Here is an 18669-nt window from a genome sequence, read left to right as displayed (position 1 = left end):
ACTCTACCTGATCTTTATGAATAGTCGATTTTAATATAAACATATATTTGTACATGCATATTACTATTTTCAATAAAGTTTTAAATCCATATGCAGTAGATAAAATTCAAAAAGCAATATATAAAATTCAAAAGCAATGTATAAAATTTGTCTTTGTTTCTGTAAAAAAGTTATAATTTTAACACTAAGTAGCATAGATTGATTTTTTTTCTGCCTGAGAATTGGGCCTTGGGTCCAGGCTGTCTTAACATGTCTTAGGGCTTGCACTCATGTTCCACCTATTGAATGGCAGCTATGATTATTGGTACAGGGTTCACCATCTTAAAAAACAGAAAAATCAAAACAAATTAAGGTAATTCCACACTAGTAATAAATTCTCTACCTCTTTTTACCTCTCAAACATCCCAGTCTAGTCAGAACCCCAAGATACTTCCTTGCCTATGGAGCCAAGAATAAGAAAAAACAATTTGGAAAGGAAATGGTGACTGATGAAAAGGAACTTGTGGAATTTGCCTAATGAAACTAAAAGGATAGAATCCTCTAACAAGTGTCTACAAGGAAAGTTTGCTCACGCACATGATTAATAATTGCAAAATCCTTCTGAGAATCAAGGAGGAAGACAGTTGTTAAAAACTCTCTTTTTTGCACACATCATTTTTAGGTGTGAAATTATATTTCTCTGACATAGGTAGACTGCACTAAGTTCAAAATTCCTGGGGGAAAAAAGCTTCTCTTCATGCATTTTTTTCTAGGAATACATGTGTTTATCAAGCACTTACAAATAACAGAAACATCCAAACTGTTAAACTATTCCCTAAAGTAAATATAGAATATACCCAACTTTGATATAGTCCCTGCCATAATTTTGCTTGGTTTATGGTATGAGGGCCAAGTATTGTTCTTAAGTCTATGAAAAAGCAGTAGAGTCTTTGCAGAAATAGACTCGGAGACACCAAGTTTCTTGTAATGAAAGTAGAGATGTACTGAAAATACACAAAAGAAGTTCCTATGCAATGATTCATATCTAGAATAAAATCCAGAAATTTTCCTCCAGGAAAAACAAAGAAAATCATATTTAATTGACAAAGAATAAAAACATGCAAAATTCTAAAATAATAGGAATACATTCAGGCTGTTTTATGTCACTATAAGCAATGCTTGATTTGTTGAAAGAATTGAGAGCATGCAAATATAGTTAAAAGTATATTTGTAACGGAAAGAAACCTTTGCCTAATATAATTTGAAATATCAATAACCACTCTTCTTTCAGCCTCATAAACTGTAGTACAATTTGCATAATGCTTTTCAGAGGCAGACTGAAGTAGGACTGTGTAAAACTGCCTGGGACAGAGGGTTTGATTTCATGCTTGTGGGCTGTATTTCAAAATATAGAGTTGCTCATGGTAGCAGGAGCTACCATGTAACTGGGTAGCTGGGTATTGTCTACTAAACCTGTTTACTGTCAAGTATCTTGGAATAGCCTTTCGATTCCTCTTTTGGCCTCCATACCATCTCTTTTCCTGGGTGCACCATTCCCATGAGACTTTCTCTCCCATAGCATTTTTATCCTTTTATTTCCCTGATTTAATTAGGAATAACATAGACATGAAGACCTAGATACATTTTATTTGGTGTATTTACTAAATGAAATTTTATCTCTTATGCTGAAATGTATGGTAACAGAATTATAATCTCTCTTAAATGTTATATTTTAAATTATGTATATCTTAACATGCTTTAGGCTCTGCTTCAGAGATGTAGGAAGGCAAAAGAACCCAGTCAGTCCTATAACTGGCACACATGGTTTGTGCCCTTATTCTCTTTTTCTGTGGAAGAATTTCAGGTATGTATGGCTGTGACGGTGACATACATGTGGCCATGTGAAGTGCAATCTATAGAATTAGTAAATTAAATAGAAAAACTTTTGTGTGTGTGTGTGTTTAAAACCTCACCATTCAAAATCTTTATTCTTTATTCTTTTTTTAAGTTTTATTTTAATCATTGTTCAAGTACAGTTTTCTCCCTTTTATTCCCATTCCAGCCCACCCACCCAACCCTCCCCACTTCCCTCCCATTACCACCCTCCCCCTAGCTTTTGTCCATGTGTCCTTTAAATTTGTTCCTGTAAACCCTTCCCATTCTCCCCTGAAATTCCCTCTTCTCTCCCCTCTGGTTACTGTCAGTCTGTCCCCTATTTCAGTGACTTTGGTTATATTTTGCTTGTCTCTTTGTTTTGTTATTTAGGTTCCTGTTAAAGGTGAGATCATATGGTGTTTGTTTTTCACTGCCTGGCTCTTTTCGCTTAGCATAATGCTTTCCAGTTCCATCCATGCTGTTGCAAAGGGTAAGAGCTCCTTCTTTCTTTCTGCTGCATAGAATTCCATTGTGTAAATGTACCATAGTTTTTGGATCCATTCATTTACTGATGGGCATCTAGGTTGCTTCCAGCACCTAGCTATTGTAAATTGTGCTGCTATGAACATCGGGGTGGAAAGGTTCTTTTGTATTGGTGTTTTAGTGTTCTTAGGATATAGACCCAGCAGTGGAATTGCAGGGGCAAAAGACAGATCCATTTTTAGTTTTCTGAGGAAGTTCCATACTGCTTTCCATAGTGGTTGTACCAGTCTGCAGTCCCACCAACAGTGCACTAGGGTCCCCTTTTCTCCACAACCTCTCCAACACTTGTTGTTTGTTGCTTTGTTTATGATGGCCATTCTGACTGGTGTGAAGTGGTATCTCATTGTGGTTGTAATTTGCATCTCTCTGGTAGCTAGCGATATTGAACATTGTTTCACGTGTCTTTGGATCTTCTGTATGTCCTCCTTGGAGAAGTGTCTGTTCAAGTCCTTTGTCCATTTTTTAATTGGATTCCTTGTCTTCTTAGAGTGGAGTAGTGTAAGTTCTTTATATATTTTGGAGATTAAACCCTTGTCTGAGGTATCATTGGCAAATATGTCTTCCCATACAGTTGGTTCTCTTTTTATTTTGATACTGTTTTCTTTACCTGTGCAAAAGCTTTTTATTTTGATGAGGTCCCATTTGTTTATTCTTTCCTTTATGTCCCTTGCTCTAGGAGACATGTCAGTAAAAAAGTTTCTGCATGAAATATCTGAGATTTTCCTACCTATGTTCTCTTCTAGGGCTTTAATAAATAGAAAAACTTTTTAAAGATCTTATACATAAGCTTATGCTAGGGAGAGAATTACAGAGAATGCATTATGAGATCCACGGTGCAGAGGCTTGAACTTTTAGCATAACTTATCACCCCTCACTCATTTGATATGATGTGGAAAATCTTAAAGAGCACTTTGTTCTTCAGTCCCTGAAAATGAAGCTGAGAGAAGAATAAACAGGAAGATAAGCAGAAGAAAAAAAAGGTAGAGGAGAAAAAGGAGAAGGAGCAGGAGGAGGATATTGTTCATTATTTTCTTTTAAATTTATACTTTGAGCCCAGGAGGGATAAACGTGGACTCAATATGGATTGCTCTGGCAATCATAAATGTGATTCAGTGTCATTAATATGATTGAGCTGTAATGCGATGTAAACCTGTAACACAATGACTTATATGAGAACACTTCAGTGAGTTTAAAAAAGCGTTAGTTATCATTTGAAATCTAAGAATAAAAATGAATGGACTTAGTATATTACCTTGATCAACGGTTTTCAGTTTTAATGAGATTTTGCATTCCTGATCAAGCTCACCGAACTCAGAACAAATGATAGGAACTGTGCTCTCAATCCTCAGCTGGTATTCTTTTCCATCTTCTGATATAGTGCTCAATTCAGGTTGTAACTGGTACAGGAAAATACACAGAGCAGTCATGTAAAAATAGAATTTATGATGTAATTTTGAAAGGATGTTTTTCTCAATGGGTCATGTGTTTGTTAAATGAGCTGTTAGTAATGACTTAAACACTGGAATTTTTAATTACACAAGATCAATTAAAACCAAACTCTTAAAAACAGCAGCAACACACAGAATAATGCATGGAGTTGCTGCACTGCTCTGAGTTTGGGTGTTTGGTTCTCTGACATGTGGCAGTCAGTCTGGTTGGAGCCTGTTCCTAGTGATTCCGGTTCTGTGGTGGGCACTGCAGAGTAAAGGAGACAGGAGGGTTCCTGTACTTGTCCCTTTTTGTGCCGATGTTTACTGGCATGCTATGGAAGAGTCTATTCATCTTTAGGGATTAATATCATCCCTGATATAAGTTATACATCCAATTGCTTTTAACACCAAAGTCAAAATATTATCATCACCAAAGTCAAAATATTGAGACATCACTGAAATGTCTCAATCTTCAGCTTATTTCACAGCTTCTGCTTTCCACAGCTGGAGTTAGTGAGTGCTGAAATCTAGGTCTAATCCCTATCCTAGTTCATAGATGAATTACTTGTTGAGGCAGAAAGTTTTTATGCAGTCTTGGTTCTTGGCTAGCTTTCAAAACAGATGGTTCTTAGTACAGAATACTCTCACTGTTACTCTAATCAGAAATTCCCTGGTGGCTGACTGCTAATCCTCATAGTCTATTGAGTTCTCACCAAAGTAGACCCAAAGGTTCTGTGTTTCCAAGGTCTAAGCTCTACTTCCCCTCCCACTGTGACTATGCTCTTCTGACAATGTAGTTCACTTTTCTCACTCTTTCCCCTGGTCCATGTTGTGTCTGAGTGGTCTTCATTCAGGAATAAGCTTTGTACTGGTTTTGAGTTCTATGAGGTCCTGACATTTTCATTGATTGTAAATCTTTATTTTTACAGTATTTTTACAGTCCTGAAGTCAGACACTAAGAAAACCTAACAACTATGAAGAAAACAAATGAGAAGGATTAAAAAAAAAGAAAACGCTGTTTTAGAGGAGTCATCTTTCTGATCCATCTCCACTGCTACGTACCTTAATGCCTGCAAAGAATTCTCGGCTTTCAATGGCTAAACTTTTTACATGTGGGTTCTCCAAGAAAAAGATGGAAGCTGTACAGAATATCTGTAAATATCATTAACAAATAATTATTTAGCAATAACATTATGGAGAAAATATGTGTAAATTATTACACTTAAGTACCTAATTTTAATTCTTGGTAGGCGGCATTTAAAAGATAAACTAAAACATTTAAAAACTCATTTAAAAATTGAGAAAAATTCCATTTTTATAAAGTAGTCATTATTCAAAATCAATAAAAATTGTAGACTTTGTATTTAAGATGTATTTAAAAGTGGATACTAAGTGATATCATTGTAAAAAAATGGAATATTATTTATAGAATAAAAGCATATCATTTATGACCAGAAAGAGTTATAAAGTTATAAGGTTTCATCAGTAATAATCAGCGAATTGCTGGAAGCAAATACTCCCAAGTCACTAAGATCACTGACTCATCCAGTTATCAGTGGAGTTGGCACAATTACCAAGGAAAAAAGGAAAAGAAAAACGTTAGTGTATTAGATTATGGGGACAAAAACTAGTTTAGGATATGATTTAGAAATCCATTTTGCAAGTTAATACATTCATAAAAAGGATAGAAAACCCAACTGTTTTTGAACATACCCTGTCTCCCAGTCTGAGATTGACGCCGTCCACTTCTAACAGAGAGAATGCCTGAACTGTGGTCTCCTGCTTCAGCTCCTCTTTGATTTCCTGAGAAGAAAGCCTAGACCAAACTATGAGGAATCCCACTGAGTTGTTTGCAGGGGAAACATCAAAAGCACACCTGCAGAAAACCCTGGACTCAATCAGCTCTGCCACAACCTCGGGCCTTCCTGGAGGTGGTGGTGGCAATGAGGCAGACAGCTGGCCTGGTGGGAGAAAAATGCATAATTTGTAGTTGGGCATTTCAAAAAAAGGACACTGGTTTATGGCAAAAGCTCACAAAGACGAACTCATGGATTTATAATAAGAGAAAATAACTGTACTTGAACAATGATTAAAATAAAATTAGAAAAAATAAAAATACATATGTATAAATAAGAGAAAAAACACATTTACAGGAAAAATAATCTCTAGCAAAGTAACACATTCTTATTTTTACCCATAATCATATAAATATTGATAACAGAAATTTATCAGCCAAGTGAGCTTTTATGAATGTACGTTGAATACGTCTACACTTGAAAAAGTCTAGCTCTTGAACAAAAAACTAATTTACCTTTTTTAAGCTATTACCTTTTCTAAAAGATAAAACAAACAAAAATAATTTAGGTTTTCTACATTATAATTTTTGTTATCAAGAAAAATAGTCACAGCCCTGGCTGGCATAGCTCAGTGGATTGAGTGCGGTCTGGGAACCAAAGTGTCCCAGGTTCGATTCCCAGCCAGGGTACATTCTTGGGTTGCAGGCCATAACCCCCAGCAACTGCACATTGATCTCTCTCTCTCTCTCTCTCTCCCCCTTCCCTCCCTAAAAATAAATAAATAAAATCTTAAAAAAAGGGCATTTGTTTAAAAAAAAAGAAAAATAGTCACTATAATGTAAAATCAAATGACTTACTATTTTACCCTTATAATTTACTCTTACAACACAACTCTTCATTACTCTGGGTTAAAAGAACTGTTCCTGATGGAAGTGATTATACTGTCTCACTGAAATAGACCACTGTTAAAAAATAGTCTTATTTCTTTCATTTTTCTGAGGTTAAAATGTACAAAGATTCCTCCAGGAACTTAGAGAAATTTTATAATTTTTATCTTTGGGCATTTGCAAGATTAAATTTGAAAATCTAAAATGTTTCTAAATAAGTTTTTAAATATTTTGTTGTTTAAGAAAAGACAAAATTACTTGATAAATTTTAAAAGATTTTAAAATGTCCTAAAATGTATAGATTTGTTATGATATACATGATAATCAAAATATAAATTTTTCAGTTCTGTAATGTAGATTTTGAAAAATTATGACAGTTTAACCTAAATGTGTGCATAGGGGGCACCTTATGTATTTTTAAATATCTTAGTGTTATTTTGTTAGATATCAGATTACAAAACCTCATATCTCAAATTAAACTAAATAATAAATATTTTATTAAACATTAAGCCATATCATCATATTCAGACTTGAAGGAAATAATAGACTACTAATGAGTATGAATTGATTTTTTAAAAATGTATCTGAGTAAAAATATTAAACTAAGAAAAATAAGTTGAATTTATTTTTAAATGGAGAAAAACTACAGAAATAATTATTAGGAATAAGAAATGAAAAATGACTAAAATTAAGTAACTCATGAAAATTAAATTTTTGGAATCAACATTTTAAGTAGTATCAACTATCTGGGTGAGCTGATCATTGCTTGGAACAGTGTAGCAAAGAAAATTTGTTAAAAGGAACTTATAGTTTTCAAAAATGACATGTAAATTATTTCTGCTTGAAAAGTCCATTTTTATTGCATTGTTAACTCTGCTGTTAGTATATGCTAAATATGTTAATATAGTCTTTTTTATCATGAAACTTAACTTTTTACTCATTTTTATGCAAGTGTTACTTGTGCAAATTGTGTATGATTTTGTATAGCATTTTTTTCCAGTTAATTGCATAAAGATTCTAAATTTCATAACAAGGATCTTAAATTTATTGCTTATTCAAGGAAGGAAAGTAATTTCACTATAATATATGTGTATGATAAAGATAATCCAAACCTGTTATGCAGAATAGCCAAACAATTATACTTTATGGTTAAAGTTACTATTATTAGGAATATTTCCTTATTCTCTTAACTTAAATTACAGGGTTTAATTTCACTGAGACTCTCCCATAAAACATTAGATTGTTTAAAGAATGCTAGAAAAGGGGACTGGAAAATTCACTTACAACTAAAATAGAACATAGAAAAGTTACTTAGAGTATTAATTTCAAGATTATGATAAAAATTATTTGAAGACAAATTATATTAATTTTTAAGCATGATATCTAAATGTTAGATAATCTATCCTAATTTGTTTTACGTCATTATGGCTTATTTCACCATAATTTTTTTTGTTAAATATATTAATTATATGTCAGCAATCCCATATTCACTTAGAATATTACATCTGGCCAACAGTTGCCAGAAAAAGGCTAATGTTTCCATAAGTAATTTTGATTTCTGCCCATCCTTTAGGAACATGTCATAAGTTTAATCAGACAATCTACTTCATGTGATTTGTCTTCAGGAATATTATAGCAGGGGATTTCTTAATATGTGAAATGACAAAAATTTTAACTAAGTTAGAAAATGAAATTTGTAAATTAAAAAGGAAAGAAAAATTATGACCACATTAACACTTTTGGTGTATCTTTCTAGACTTATTGGTACAAATGCAATCATTCCTAGAAGATAAAAATGAGATTGTGGTGAATAATCTGATTTCTCAGTTTCAGTATATCATGAGTATCTACTAATGTCAAAGAATGTATTCCTGCATTTTAATATTATTTACAGAATATTTTATCATTATGGATACATCAAAAATATTGAGTCAGCTAGTACTTACAGGGTAGTTACAATTGTTCCATATTATTAGGAAAATGCTATTATAAATACTGTGCCTGCACACTTCTTTAAATATTTCTCTAAACTAGATTTTTGGAAGTCAAATTGCTGGGAACAAATACATGTGGACTTTTAAGGTTGTTGAGATAAATTGCTAAATTTTCCCATGAAAAGACTCTACCAATAAACACACACATCTATAGGGTATGAACACGTGCAAGTCTGCACCTTTGCTGATTCCAGTACTATTTCTTAAAGGTATAATAAAGTGATTTTTTTTTTGATATCCACTAAGCTGGATGTTATCATAATTCAACATCTAAAGTAAGTCACAGAACATAAAAGCCTGTTGAAATTATTAGTTTATAAATACATTATTAAAAATACAATCTGATACTTACGAACACAGTCACCTCCTATTTCAATTTCATCAGGGCCGCATGGGTGTACCTTTGCATCAGAAACAGCTGCAAAAGGTTGATATTTTATATTTACCCAATTGAACATAAAGATATAAATATATTTATATATGATGTGTATGAGATTACAATTCTTCAGAGAGGCACATTTTAATGCAGACTAAAACATTCCTTTTTTGGAGGTTTTATTTATTTATTTTTAGAGAGAGGGGAAGGGAGGGGGAGAGAGAAGGAGAGATGCATTAATGTGTGGTTGCCCCTTGCATGCCCTAGTGCCCCACACAGGGGCACCTGGCTCACAACCCAGGCATGTGCCCTGACTGGGAATCAAACCAGCGACCCTTTGGTTCACAGGCTGGCACTCAGTCCATTGAGCCACACCAGTCAGGGCAAAACATTCCTTTTTTTTATAACAATTTTTTTCTCTTTTCAGGATTATATCAAATAGATAATTTGGGTTTATATTTTGAAATTATTGTAGCTTCTGTATCTTGTTTTCTAAATTTTAGTCTGCATTAAGTAATGAAACACTACAATCTCCAGAAATTTATACACAGTTTTCAGTTCCTTGGAAATTGCCTTCCTCATAGTCATGCACAGGATTACAGAAATATCTCAACAACTATCATGATGATGCTTGTAAATCCAATGCCAATGCTGGTTTATTTTGGGACTCTCTTTTCTTTTCCATTGATCTATTTGTCTATCTTGATGCTAATATAACACTCTGTAGATTACTGTAACTTTAGAATGAGTCTGACAGTCAGATAATGTAAATTGTCCAATTTTATTCCTTGTTAAAGTAGTTTAGGGATTATAGGTACTTTCTGTGTCCAAATAAATTTTATAATAAACTTGTTAATTTCCATACACACACAAAAGCTTGCTGGAATATTGATTAGGACTTTTTTGGAGCTATGTATTTTGAGGAGAACTGGCATCTTAACACTGAGTCTTTTGATTTTTATGGACATGGTTTATCATTCCATTATTTTAGGCCTTCAGTAATTTCTGTTAGCAAAATTTTACAGTTTTAACTTTATAGTTCATGTACATTTTTTCCATATTTATTGCTGAGTATTTTATATATCTGGTACTATTATTGGTCTTTTACGCAAAATTTCTAACTTTTCATTGCAAGTATAAAGAAATATAACTGATTTTGCCTGTTGACCTTTTTCTTTCAGCATTGCTAACCTCATTTAATAGCTCCAGTAGCTGTTTTGTGGATTCCATTGAATTTTCCAACTAGATGATGAAGTCAGTGCATTTATATTCTTGAGGGATATTGTTCCATACCTCTCTTGTCTTCTACTTTCTCTATCTGGTTTTTGTTACAGAATAATGCTAGCCTGAAGGAGTGTAGATGTAGTCACTCATCTTTATTTTTCTGGAAGAACTATGTAAAATTGGTAGTATTTCCTATCTAAGTGCAGATAAAAAGGCTAAAATGGACCTTGACCCACCCTGAAAGGAAAAGCCAGAGATTCATGGAGACTTGTGCTATTGTATTGTATTGTATTGTATTTTTTTAGGTTCAGTTGTTGATAGTTGTAAGTTTATTGTCATTTTACTGGTCACAGTTATGATCTGCCTTTTCTTAGCTAAGTCCCTTTAACATTTCATATAATAAGGGCTTGGTGATGATGAACTCCTTTAACTTGACCTTATCTGGGAAGCACTTTATTTGCCCTTCCATTCTAAATCACAGATTTGCTGGATAGAGTAATCTTGGATATAGGTCCTTGCTTTTCATGATTTTGAATACTTCTTTCCAGCCCCTTCTTGCCTGCAAGATTTCTTATGAGAAATCAGCTAGTGTCTTCATGGGAGCTCCTTTGTAGGTAAATAACTGTCTCCTTTTCTCTTATTGCTTTTAAAATTTTCTCATCTCTAATCTTGGGTAATTATGATATGCCTTGCATGTTCCTCTTTGGATCCAAGTTGTTTGGGACTCTCTGAGCTTCCTGGACTTGTATGTCTATTTCCTTCACCACATTGGGGAAGTTTTCTTTCATTATGTTTTCAAATAAGTTTTCAATTTCTTGCTCTTCCCCTTCTCCTTCTGGCATCCCTATGATTCAGATGTTGGAATGTTTAAATTTGTCCCAGAGGTTGCTAGGCCTCTCCTCATTTTTTTGAATTCTTATTTCTTCATTCTGTTCTCTCCCAACATTTATTTCTTCTTTTTGTTCCAAATAGATGATTTGAGTCCTGTTTTCCTTCCCTTCACTGTTGTTTCCCTCTATATAGTGCACTGACATTTTAAAATGGAAAAGTCACCATCAGCAGGGAACGCTGGCTCCACATTCACGGTAAGAGGCTGTCACTTCCATTTGCCATCCATGCAGTCTAATTCAAGTTCTAAATGGTATTTTAAGGTAAGCCTTTATTCACACATCAGAGAGGATAATTCATGTGTATGTCTCATTAATGCCAGACATTAAGAGTGGAAACAAAAATCAGTTTCCAGAAATTCCCTCTTCCTAAAACCAGAAGGAGGAGTTGAATGTGGTAAAAGAAATAATGTTGAATATTCAAACCTGAGAAATTTAGTGGGTGGTAGTAATTTTAGAAAACAGGAAATTTTTTTGAGTTTTAAAAGCATGTCATAAAAATGCAAATTTTAAATATTGAATTTTTTAATTCAGAGTATACAACAGTAATGTTTCTATTAAACTTGTTATTTGTATTTTACACATTTTCTGGTGTGAAAGTGTGTTTTCATTTTTAATAGTTGTCAGTGTTTCTTAAATTAATATAGATATTTTTTCTGTTGAAACACCTACAGAACTTTATACAAATATTTGATAATGTTATTTGAAATTTTAAAAAAACTAATTCTTTTTTTTTCTTTTTTTATGGCAAGAGTGCTGAGAGAAATCCAAGAGACATTTTCCTGAATCTCTCATGTTGGCCAGCCAGTGAAGCTGATCCATCTCTCTGGATTTTCTCCTTCTCAGTGACATGCCATTAACCAAGCAGATGGCAAATTCCCATATTGAACATAGTGCTTTCAGCCAGGTTTAGGTGGCCAGCAGCTGTGTAAGCAATGCGATGATTTACTGGCTCACTCTCTCAGGATAATTGTCCAAAGATTTCTCAACACACAGAAAATAAAATGCAGAACTCCCTAAATGTTAGCCACCCCTCCCCTCTCGTTGCCCTTCCAAATCTACGTCTTGTTATGGTCTCCTTCACTCCCTGTCCTGCTTTCACTCTCATAAGAACAGCACACTCTTATCACCTTAAGGTCTCTCAGGTATTGTTGTTCCCTGGGGCATTCTTCCCCTCAGATATCTGCCCAAGGACTGTTTACCCTCAAACTCTCAGTGTCAGTGCCCTGTTCTCAGAAGAGGCTTTCTCTGGTTACACCCCATCCTAAATGTCATCTTCCTCTCACCTCCTATATTCTCTCCTACAGCAAATCTCAATCTCTTCATCCATACGATTAATCGTGATTTGTAATTGTATGTACATACTTTGCCATATTTTTGCTGTACTTGTCTTATTTGGAGTTTTCTAGTTTGGAAAGTCTAACAACCTCAGGATGAACATATCCATAGGTATTGCTCATATAATTATTATTATTGGCAAGTGTTACTTATATAACAGTATCTTCCAGTATCTTCCAGTATTTTCTGTCTTCTACATATAAATTTGCTCATAATTAGACTGTGGTTATGGCTTTTGAGGAAGAATACCATAATGGAAACGTGCTCTTGTTATTGCATGTTATCAGAAGGTAAATGGCATCATCGTTTATAAACATATTATCACCCATAAGGTTAACCTTTGGTACTTTCACATCAAGAATTATTTTTTGAGGGTATTAAGATCTTGACAAAGAATCCTAAACAAATCTGGCCAATTTAAATCAGAAAATTAGCATCACTCAAGCAATAATAGTGACCAAATCTCGTGAGCTTTGCATTCACACCATACAGCCTTTCCAGAGAATGGCACAAACACATCAACATACACAGTTCCAGGATTAGCAGTTGATTTGTGTCATCTATGTTTTCTTACCTTCTGCACAATACCCCATACATCCCTGAGTGGGTTGTAGTAAGTACACAAAAAATTGTCCACAATTTCTTACAGACACTGGGATTTGAAAAAGACAACAATCTTTTGTAGTGCTGAGCAAAAACTGCCATGTGGCACAAGCTGTCAGTTGCTTGATCTCCCCAGGAAGAGGCAGTGTTTCTGAGTCTCGCAGAGACAGCCAGATAGGAGCCTGTGTTCCGCAGTGGTTCATCTTTTGCATCGGAGAAAACAAAAGGTAAAAATCCAATTCATTTTCACACATGATAGATAAAGTAATTTTGCATTTTCCTCTAAACAACCTTTATTCATTTCTCAATCATACTTGTAAAAACTCTAATAACTTGTACCTGTAATTAAAAGAAAAAGTAGGTAACTATGGAATAGTGCACTTAAACATAGATTCTTTGTAATTAATATCATCTTATTTGATTTAAATATCTTTATTCCATTTGTTACAATTGTATTATGAACAAGAGAAATTCAGTATTAGATAATGTAGTAAAATAGCTGATTCATTCTAAGACAAAATAAGTCAGTCTGAAGTCATCTTAACATATAGCACAAAGATTAACTGATCTTAGAGAGATTTTTAAGAAATTGCTGGAAATAGTATATGTAAGAAGATAATGTACAGTTCAGGAAGCATAAAAAAATCAGGGGAGAAGAAAAGGATTTTTCAAAATCTGGTGGAAATAACTGGAGGACAATTTGAAAAAAATGAAGTTAAAGCCTCATTTGAGGCCAATTATCAAAATCAGATTCAGATGAAAAATAATTAAATAGGAAATTAACCCAGAGGGAAAAGAGACTATATATGACTTGGAAAGAACTGAGGCACTTACAAAATGAAAATGACCTTAGGCACTTAACACCCTTCCCTTTTGTATTAGGTGAATTATAGTACCCACCTCACAGTGCTGTGAAGTATAAATAAAATAATGCTTATAACACAACTTCTACAGAGCAAGAACTCAATAATCATTAGCCAGATTATGATTTTAGTATTATTGTTATTTTCATGCTTAAAAACAAAGGAAAATCATTGAAGAAAAGATTGATGGTTAGATTAAATAATAATTAAAATATAAGACAAGAGTTAATAAAGATAAAATTACCTGTCAGTAAAATATTTAGTGTGTATTATATTATTTATGATTACATTATTTTTTATTTTATTTTAACCATGCAATATCCATTTTAAAATTCTAAGATCACAAAAGGACAAGGTACACAAACATAAAGAATAAATACAGATGTTTAATGAATACATGAGAATATCTAGCACTAGAAAAGGTATTTTTATCTATTGCTCCTGGAATTAAAAATTGGCATTATATTTTTGAAAACCAGTTTAACTGTATGTATTTAAAGCTTCAAAAAGACTAAAGTAGAAAAGTTATTTATATGCACATTTGCTAATGGCAGAATTACTTATAGCAAAAGCCTGAAAGTACACACATATGCTAGTGGTTTATATGATGTATATATGACAGAATATTATATTCATACTGATATAAAGAATTTTTAATAACAGGAAAATGTGAATGTGTAGCTACAACTGAAAAATAAATATGTTTATGTAACTGAACATATAGCATGAACCTTACAAAACAATATAAATAAGAGGGAACAGTTGAAAAATGTTAATGGTAGAATGAGTGTGTGGGTGGATTAAAAATGAATGTTATTCTATCACTTGTCCTTTATTTTCTGAATATTCTATAGTGCACACAAATTACTTAAACATTATAAATAAAAACTTATTTACACAGATCTGTATTATCCTGTAGACAAAAAGAAAATTCTATCAATTCTGTAGCCAGATGGTGGGAAGTCTCGGTTCAAGAGGGCATGGAGAATGGGAACGGGAACGCTTTCCCCTGGGGCACAGCAGACCTCCAGGAAAACAGCCAGGGGGGGAAAATCCACCTCACCTTCACATTTGTGTGAGGTTCTAGATCAGTTATAGTTAATTTATGCAAAGAACTAAAATACAGAACCAAAACAACTCAAACATTAAAGGATGTAGTGAGTTTCCTCACATTTTAATTCCCAATTCTGATTTTTTTTAGTTTATTACAAGCAAAACATCACAAAAGTGAGAAGCAAATAAATCAAAAGGAGAAAATAAGGCAGCTATAATGTCACAACTTAAAATTTGGATAGCTTTCCTGAGTTTTTTTCAGAAGGTAAATGGCATGCTTAAAAGGGAAGATAATTCCTGTTTTTGCATAATTCACAAAAGGTTGGTAACAATAAGGAAAATTAGCCTTCTAGTTAAGACGGACAAGAATGGAAGCAGGTTTGCAGGTTACTAGTGGTTAAGCACATGAGCCCTGGAGAATGATGGCCTGTGATCCAAACTCGACCGGTTGACCTGCTGGCTCGGTGACTCCAGGAGTGTTCTGTCAAAGAATGTATGTCCCTCACTGTATAATGGAAACAGAAATGACAGACTACATTCTACAGATGCTGTAAAAATTATATGAGATGCTGCAGGTAAAACACTTGGGGAACTGCATGAGCATAGCATAAACTGTTACTATCTTTATTACATAATATAATAGGAAACAGGAATACTCCAGATTCATTCAATCCTGATACAAAATTAAAATAATAATTCAGCATGGGAAATAAATTGGTTATAATAAAATTCAATCCTCTTATTAAAAAAATACATAAGAAAAAGCACATGTAGTTCTTGGTGAGAGTTGAAATACCTCGACACATTTGGTTGGCATCTCAGCAGGTCTGCCAAAGATGAGAAATCGATACCACCCAGCAGCAAGGGAATGGTCACATATCAGATCTTCAGTGGCTGATGGCTGGAGGTGCAGTGAGTCAAAATGGACACTTCTGTGAGGGCTCTGAAGTAACTGGTGTCCCCCGGAGAGCACTCCTGAGCTAGGAGGGAAAGATAGGTGTCTTTATGCAAGCTTGTTCTTCATTAAAATAGTTTAGTTCTCAATTAAAATTGATTCCCAAAACAAAATAAACCAAATCAAGTCAACCTATAATTGCACATAAAGACCATCTATCTGTAATGTCAGTGTCTCTTAATGGTCAAAGATGACTTAACTCGAACTTCTCATATATACAATAAACCAGTCAACAAACTCTCTAGAATGCTTTTTTTACATATTTGAGTTTCAAGGACTTTATTTTCATTTAATTTGGACAAGCAATATTTAAAAAAAAGTTTTCCAGTTGCAGTTGACATATTGTATATTAGTTTCAGGTGTATGACTTAGCAATTAGACATTTATATACTTTACGAATTGATCACCTTTAGAATGTTACTTCTACCACACCTTGTTAGAAGAAATTTATGATCTAAGTAAATACATGGAAATACACCCCTGTTCATGGGTCAGAAGACTTCCTCTTGTTAAGATGGCAATACTCCCTGGATTGACATTCGAACTCATCACAGTCTTTATCAGAATACCAGCTGACTCCTTTGTGGAAAATGACAAACTGATTCTAAAATTCATGTGGAATTTCAAGGGACCCAGAATAGCTAAACCAATTTTGAAAAAGAACAAAACAGGAGTACTCAAATTCTCCCATTTCAACATTTACGACTTTACTATTCATCACTAGTTTAGCAGCTGTAACCAAGGCAGCATGGTGCTGGCTCAAGGTCAGGCATGGAGCGATGAATAAGATTGAGAGTCCAGGAATAGACCGGTGTAACTGTGGTTTTCAATGGATTTTTGATATAGGTGCCAAGACCACTCAACAGGAAATTCAGGCTCTTCAACAAATGATGTTGGGAAAACTGGCTGTCAGCATGCAAAAGGGTGAAGGAGGACCTTTACATTATAAGATTGGTAAATTTAACTCAAAATGGATTAAAGAGCTAAAACTATAAAACACCTAGAAAAAATTTTGGGTAAATCTTCATGGTTTTAGATCGGCCTTGGATTTCACAGTATGACAACAAAGCACAAACAAGAAAAAATAGAAAAATTGGACTTTATCAAAATTAAAAACTTCTACTTCAAAGGACATTACCAAGAAAGTGAAAAAAACCCACAGAGTGGGGAAAAGTAATTGCAAATCACATCTGGAAAGAGAATTTTATCTAAAATATACAAATAAATCATATGAGTCAATAACAAAAAGGCCAACGACCCAATTTAAAAATTATTGAAGGATCCAAGTAGGTATTTCTGCAAAGAAGATATGCAAATATCCAATAAATACATGAAAAAACGATTGACATCATTAGCCACCAGGGAAATGCAATCAAACCACAATGAGATGTCACTTCACACCCACTAGGATGACTGGAATCAAAATCTCAAATAATAATAAGTGTTGGCAAGAATTTGCACAAACTGAACATGGCATACACTGGTGAAGTACAAAACATTGCAGTCTCTTTAGAATATATTTTAGCTGTTTCTCAAACTTTTAAACATAGAGCTACCCTATGATCCAGTAATTTTTACTCCTAAGTATATGCTTAAGAGAAATGAAAACAACTCCACACAAAAACTGTACCCAGCTGTTGATACCAGCATTGTTTACAAAAGCCAAAAGGTTGGAAAAACCCTCGTGTTTATCAACTGATGAATGTATATACAAAATGTGGTGTATGATTAACAATGGGAACTTCATCACAAAAAAAGATGAAGTGCTGATACATGCTACATACACTGTGAACCTTGAAAACACTGGACTAAGTGAAAGAAGTCAGTCACAAAAGACAGTCTAGTATATGATTTTATTTATATAAAATACTCAGAGTAGGCAAACCTATACAGCAGAAAGTACATTAGTGATTGGATATTATTAATTTTATCAACATATGAGTCTAGAACCTGAGAAGGACTATAAGACTATTTGTTATATAGAGGCAAGAAGGGGTTATGTGATTCATAGTAAACATTGAAGCAAATCCCTTTATAAATTATCAGTCATTTTTCTTGATATATTTTATCTAATTGTAATAAATGTATATTTAATGTTATTACATGTACTTTGAACAGTTCTTCTTGAGCATCTAGTCCATTTGTAAGCAAACCAAAAATGGCACAGACTAAAGATACCTTGTTAAGGTGTATTATCTTATGAGATAACTTAATAAGTTGGGTTTTAATATCCTTTTTAAAATTTTACACGGGTGGGGTGTTTACCTCCCTCTGTTTGCAGAGCAAATTTGCCTTAGTAAGACAGATTGAGGTCAACAAGATGACAAAAAGACAAAATTATACCCAAGCAGTTAGAAGCGTAGCACATACTTTTTTCAAACTGTAAATATTTGTACACAGATCAGACTTATTTCTGAAAAAAATATAAGGAAACACAACATAAGAACAAGTCACCTTTCAAGTTCTTATCTGTATAACATAAAACAATCAAGAAAAGCTAATGTTATTTTTTTCCTGAGGTAAAAACAATTATTGAAAAATAAAAGCAATATTTACCTTATATAACATATTGATCCCCCTGTAGACAACAAATAGCAAAGAGTATTTCCAGAAAAAAATAAAGCCCAATAATTGAACTTGTGAGAAAGCAATTATTGACATTTACGGCTTAAACACAGGCTTGGGAAAGACAAGGAGAGTCTTAGAAAAGCTTTCCCTGCTCAACCTCCATGCACATTCTTAAATTCCAACTTGGCGACTAAAGTTAACATTTAACAGAAATTCTATGATAATTACACCAGAAAACATTAAGCAAAGGCTCAAAAATGTATTCAATTCATATAAAACCTTAAGTATTTGTCACCTG

At 33.6% G+C, this 18669-nt stretch overlaps 1 protein-coding gene across 1 annotated transcript in view; it reads right to left on the bottom strand.

Annotated features, from left to right (window-relative positions):
* Positions 1-18669, bottom strand: part of VWDE (von Willebrand factor D and EGF domains) — a 64075-nt gene that overhangs the window by 40532 nt on the left and 4874 nt on the right. The window contains 7 exon segments of the mRNA XM_045827252.1: positions 3650-3794; positions 4890-4979; positions 5541-5788; positions 8857-8922; positions 12904-13135; positions 15645-15811; positions 15814-15828. Of these exon segments, the coding sequence (XP_045683208.1) occupies positions 3650-3794; positions 4890-4979; positions 5541-5788; positions 8857-8922; positions 12904-13135; positions 15645-15811; positions 15814-15828 (963 nt within the window).

The sequence above is a fragment of the Phyllostomus hastatus genome, unplaced genomic scaffold (genome assembly GCF_019186645.2).
Source record: "Phyllostomus hastatus isolate PE091 unplaced genomic scaffold, TTU_PhHast_1.1 phas_scaffold_78, whole genome shotgun sequence".
Lineage (NCBI taxonomy): Eukaryota > Metazoa > Chordata > Mammalia > Chiroptera > Phyllostomidae > Phyllostomus > Phyllostomus hastatus.
This window is presented reverse-complemented; position numbering and strand designations above follow the sequence as displayed.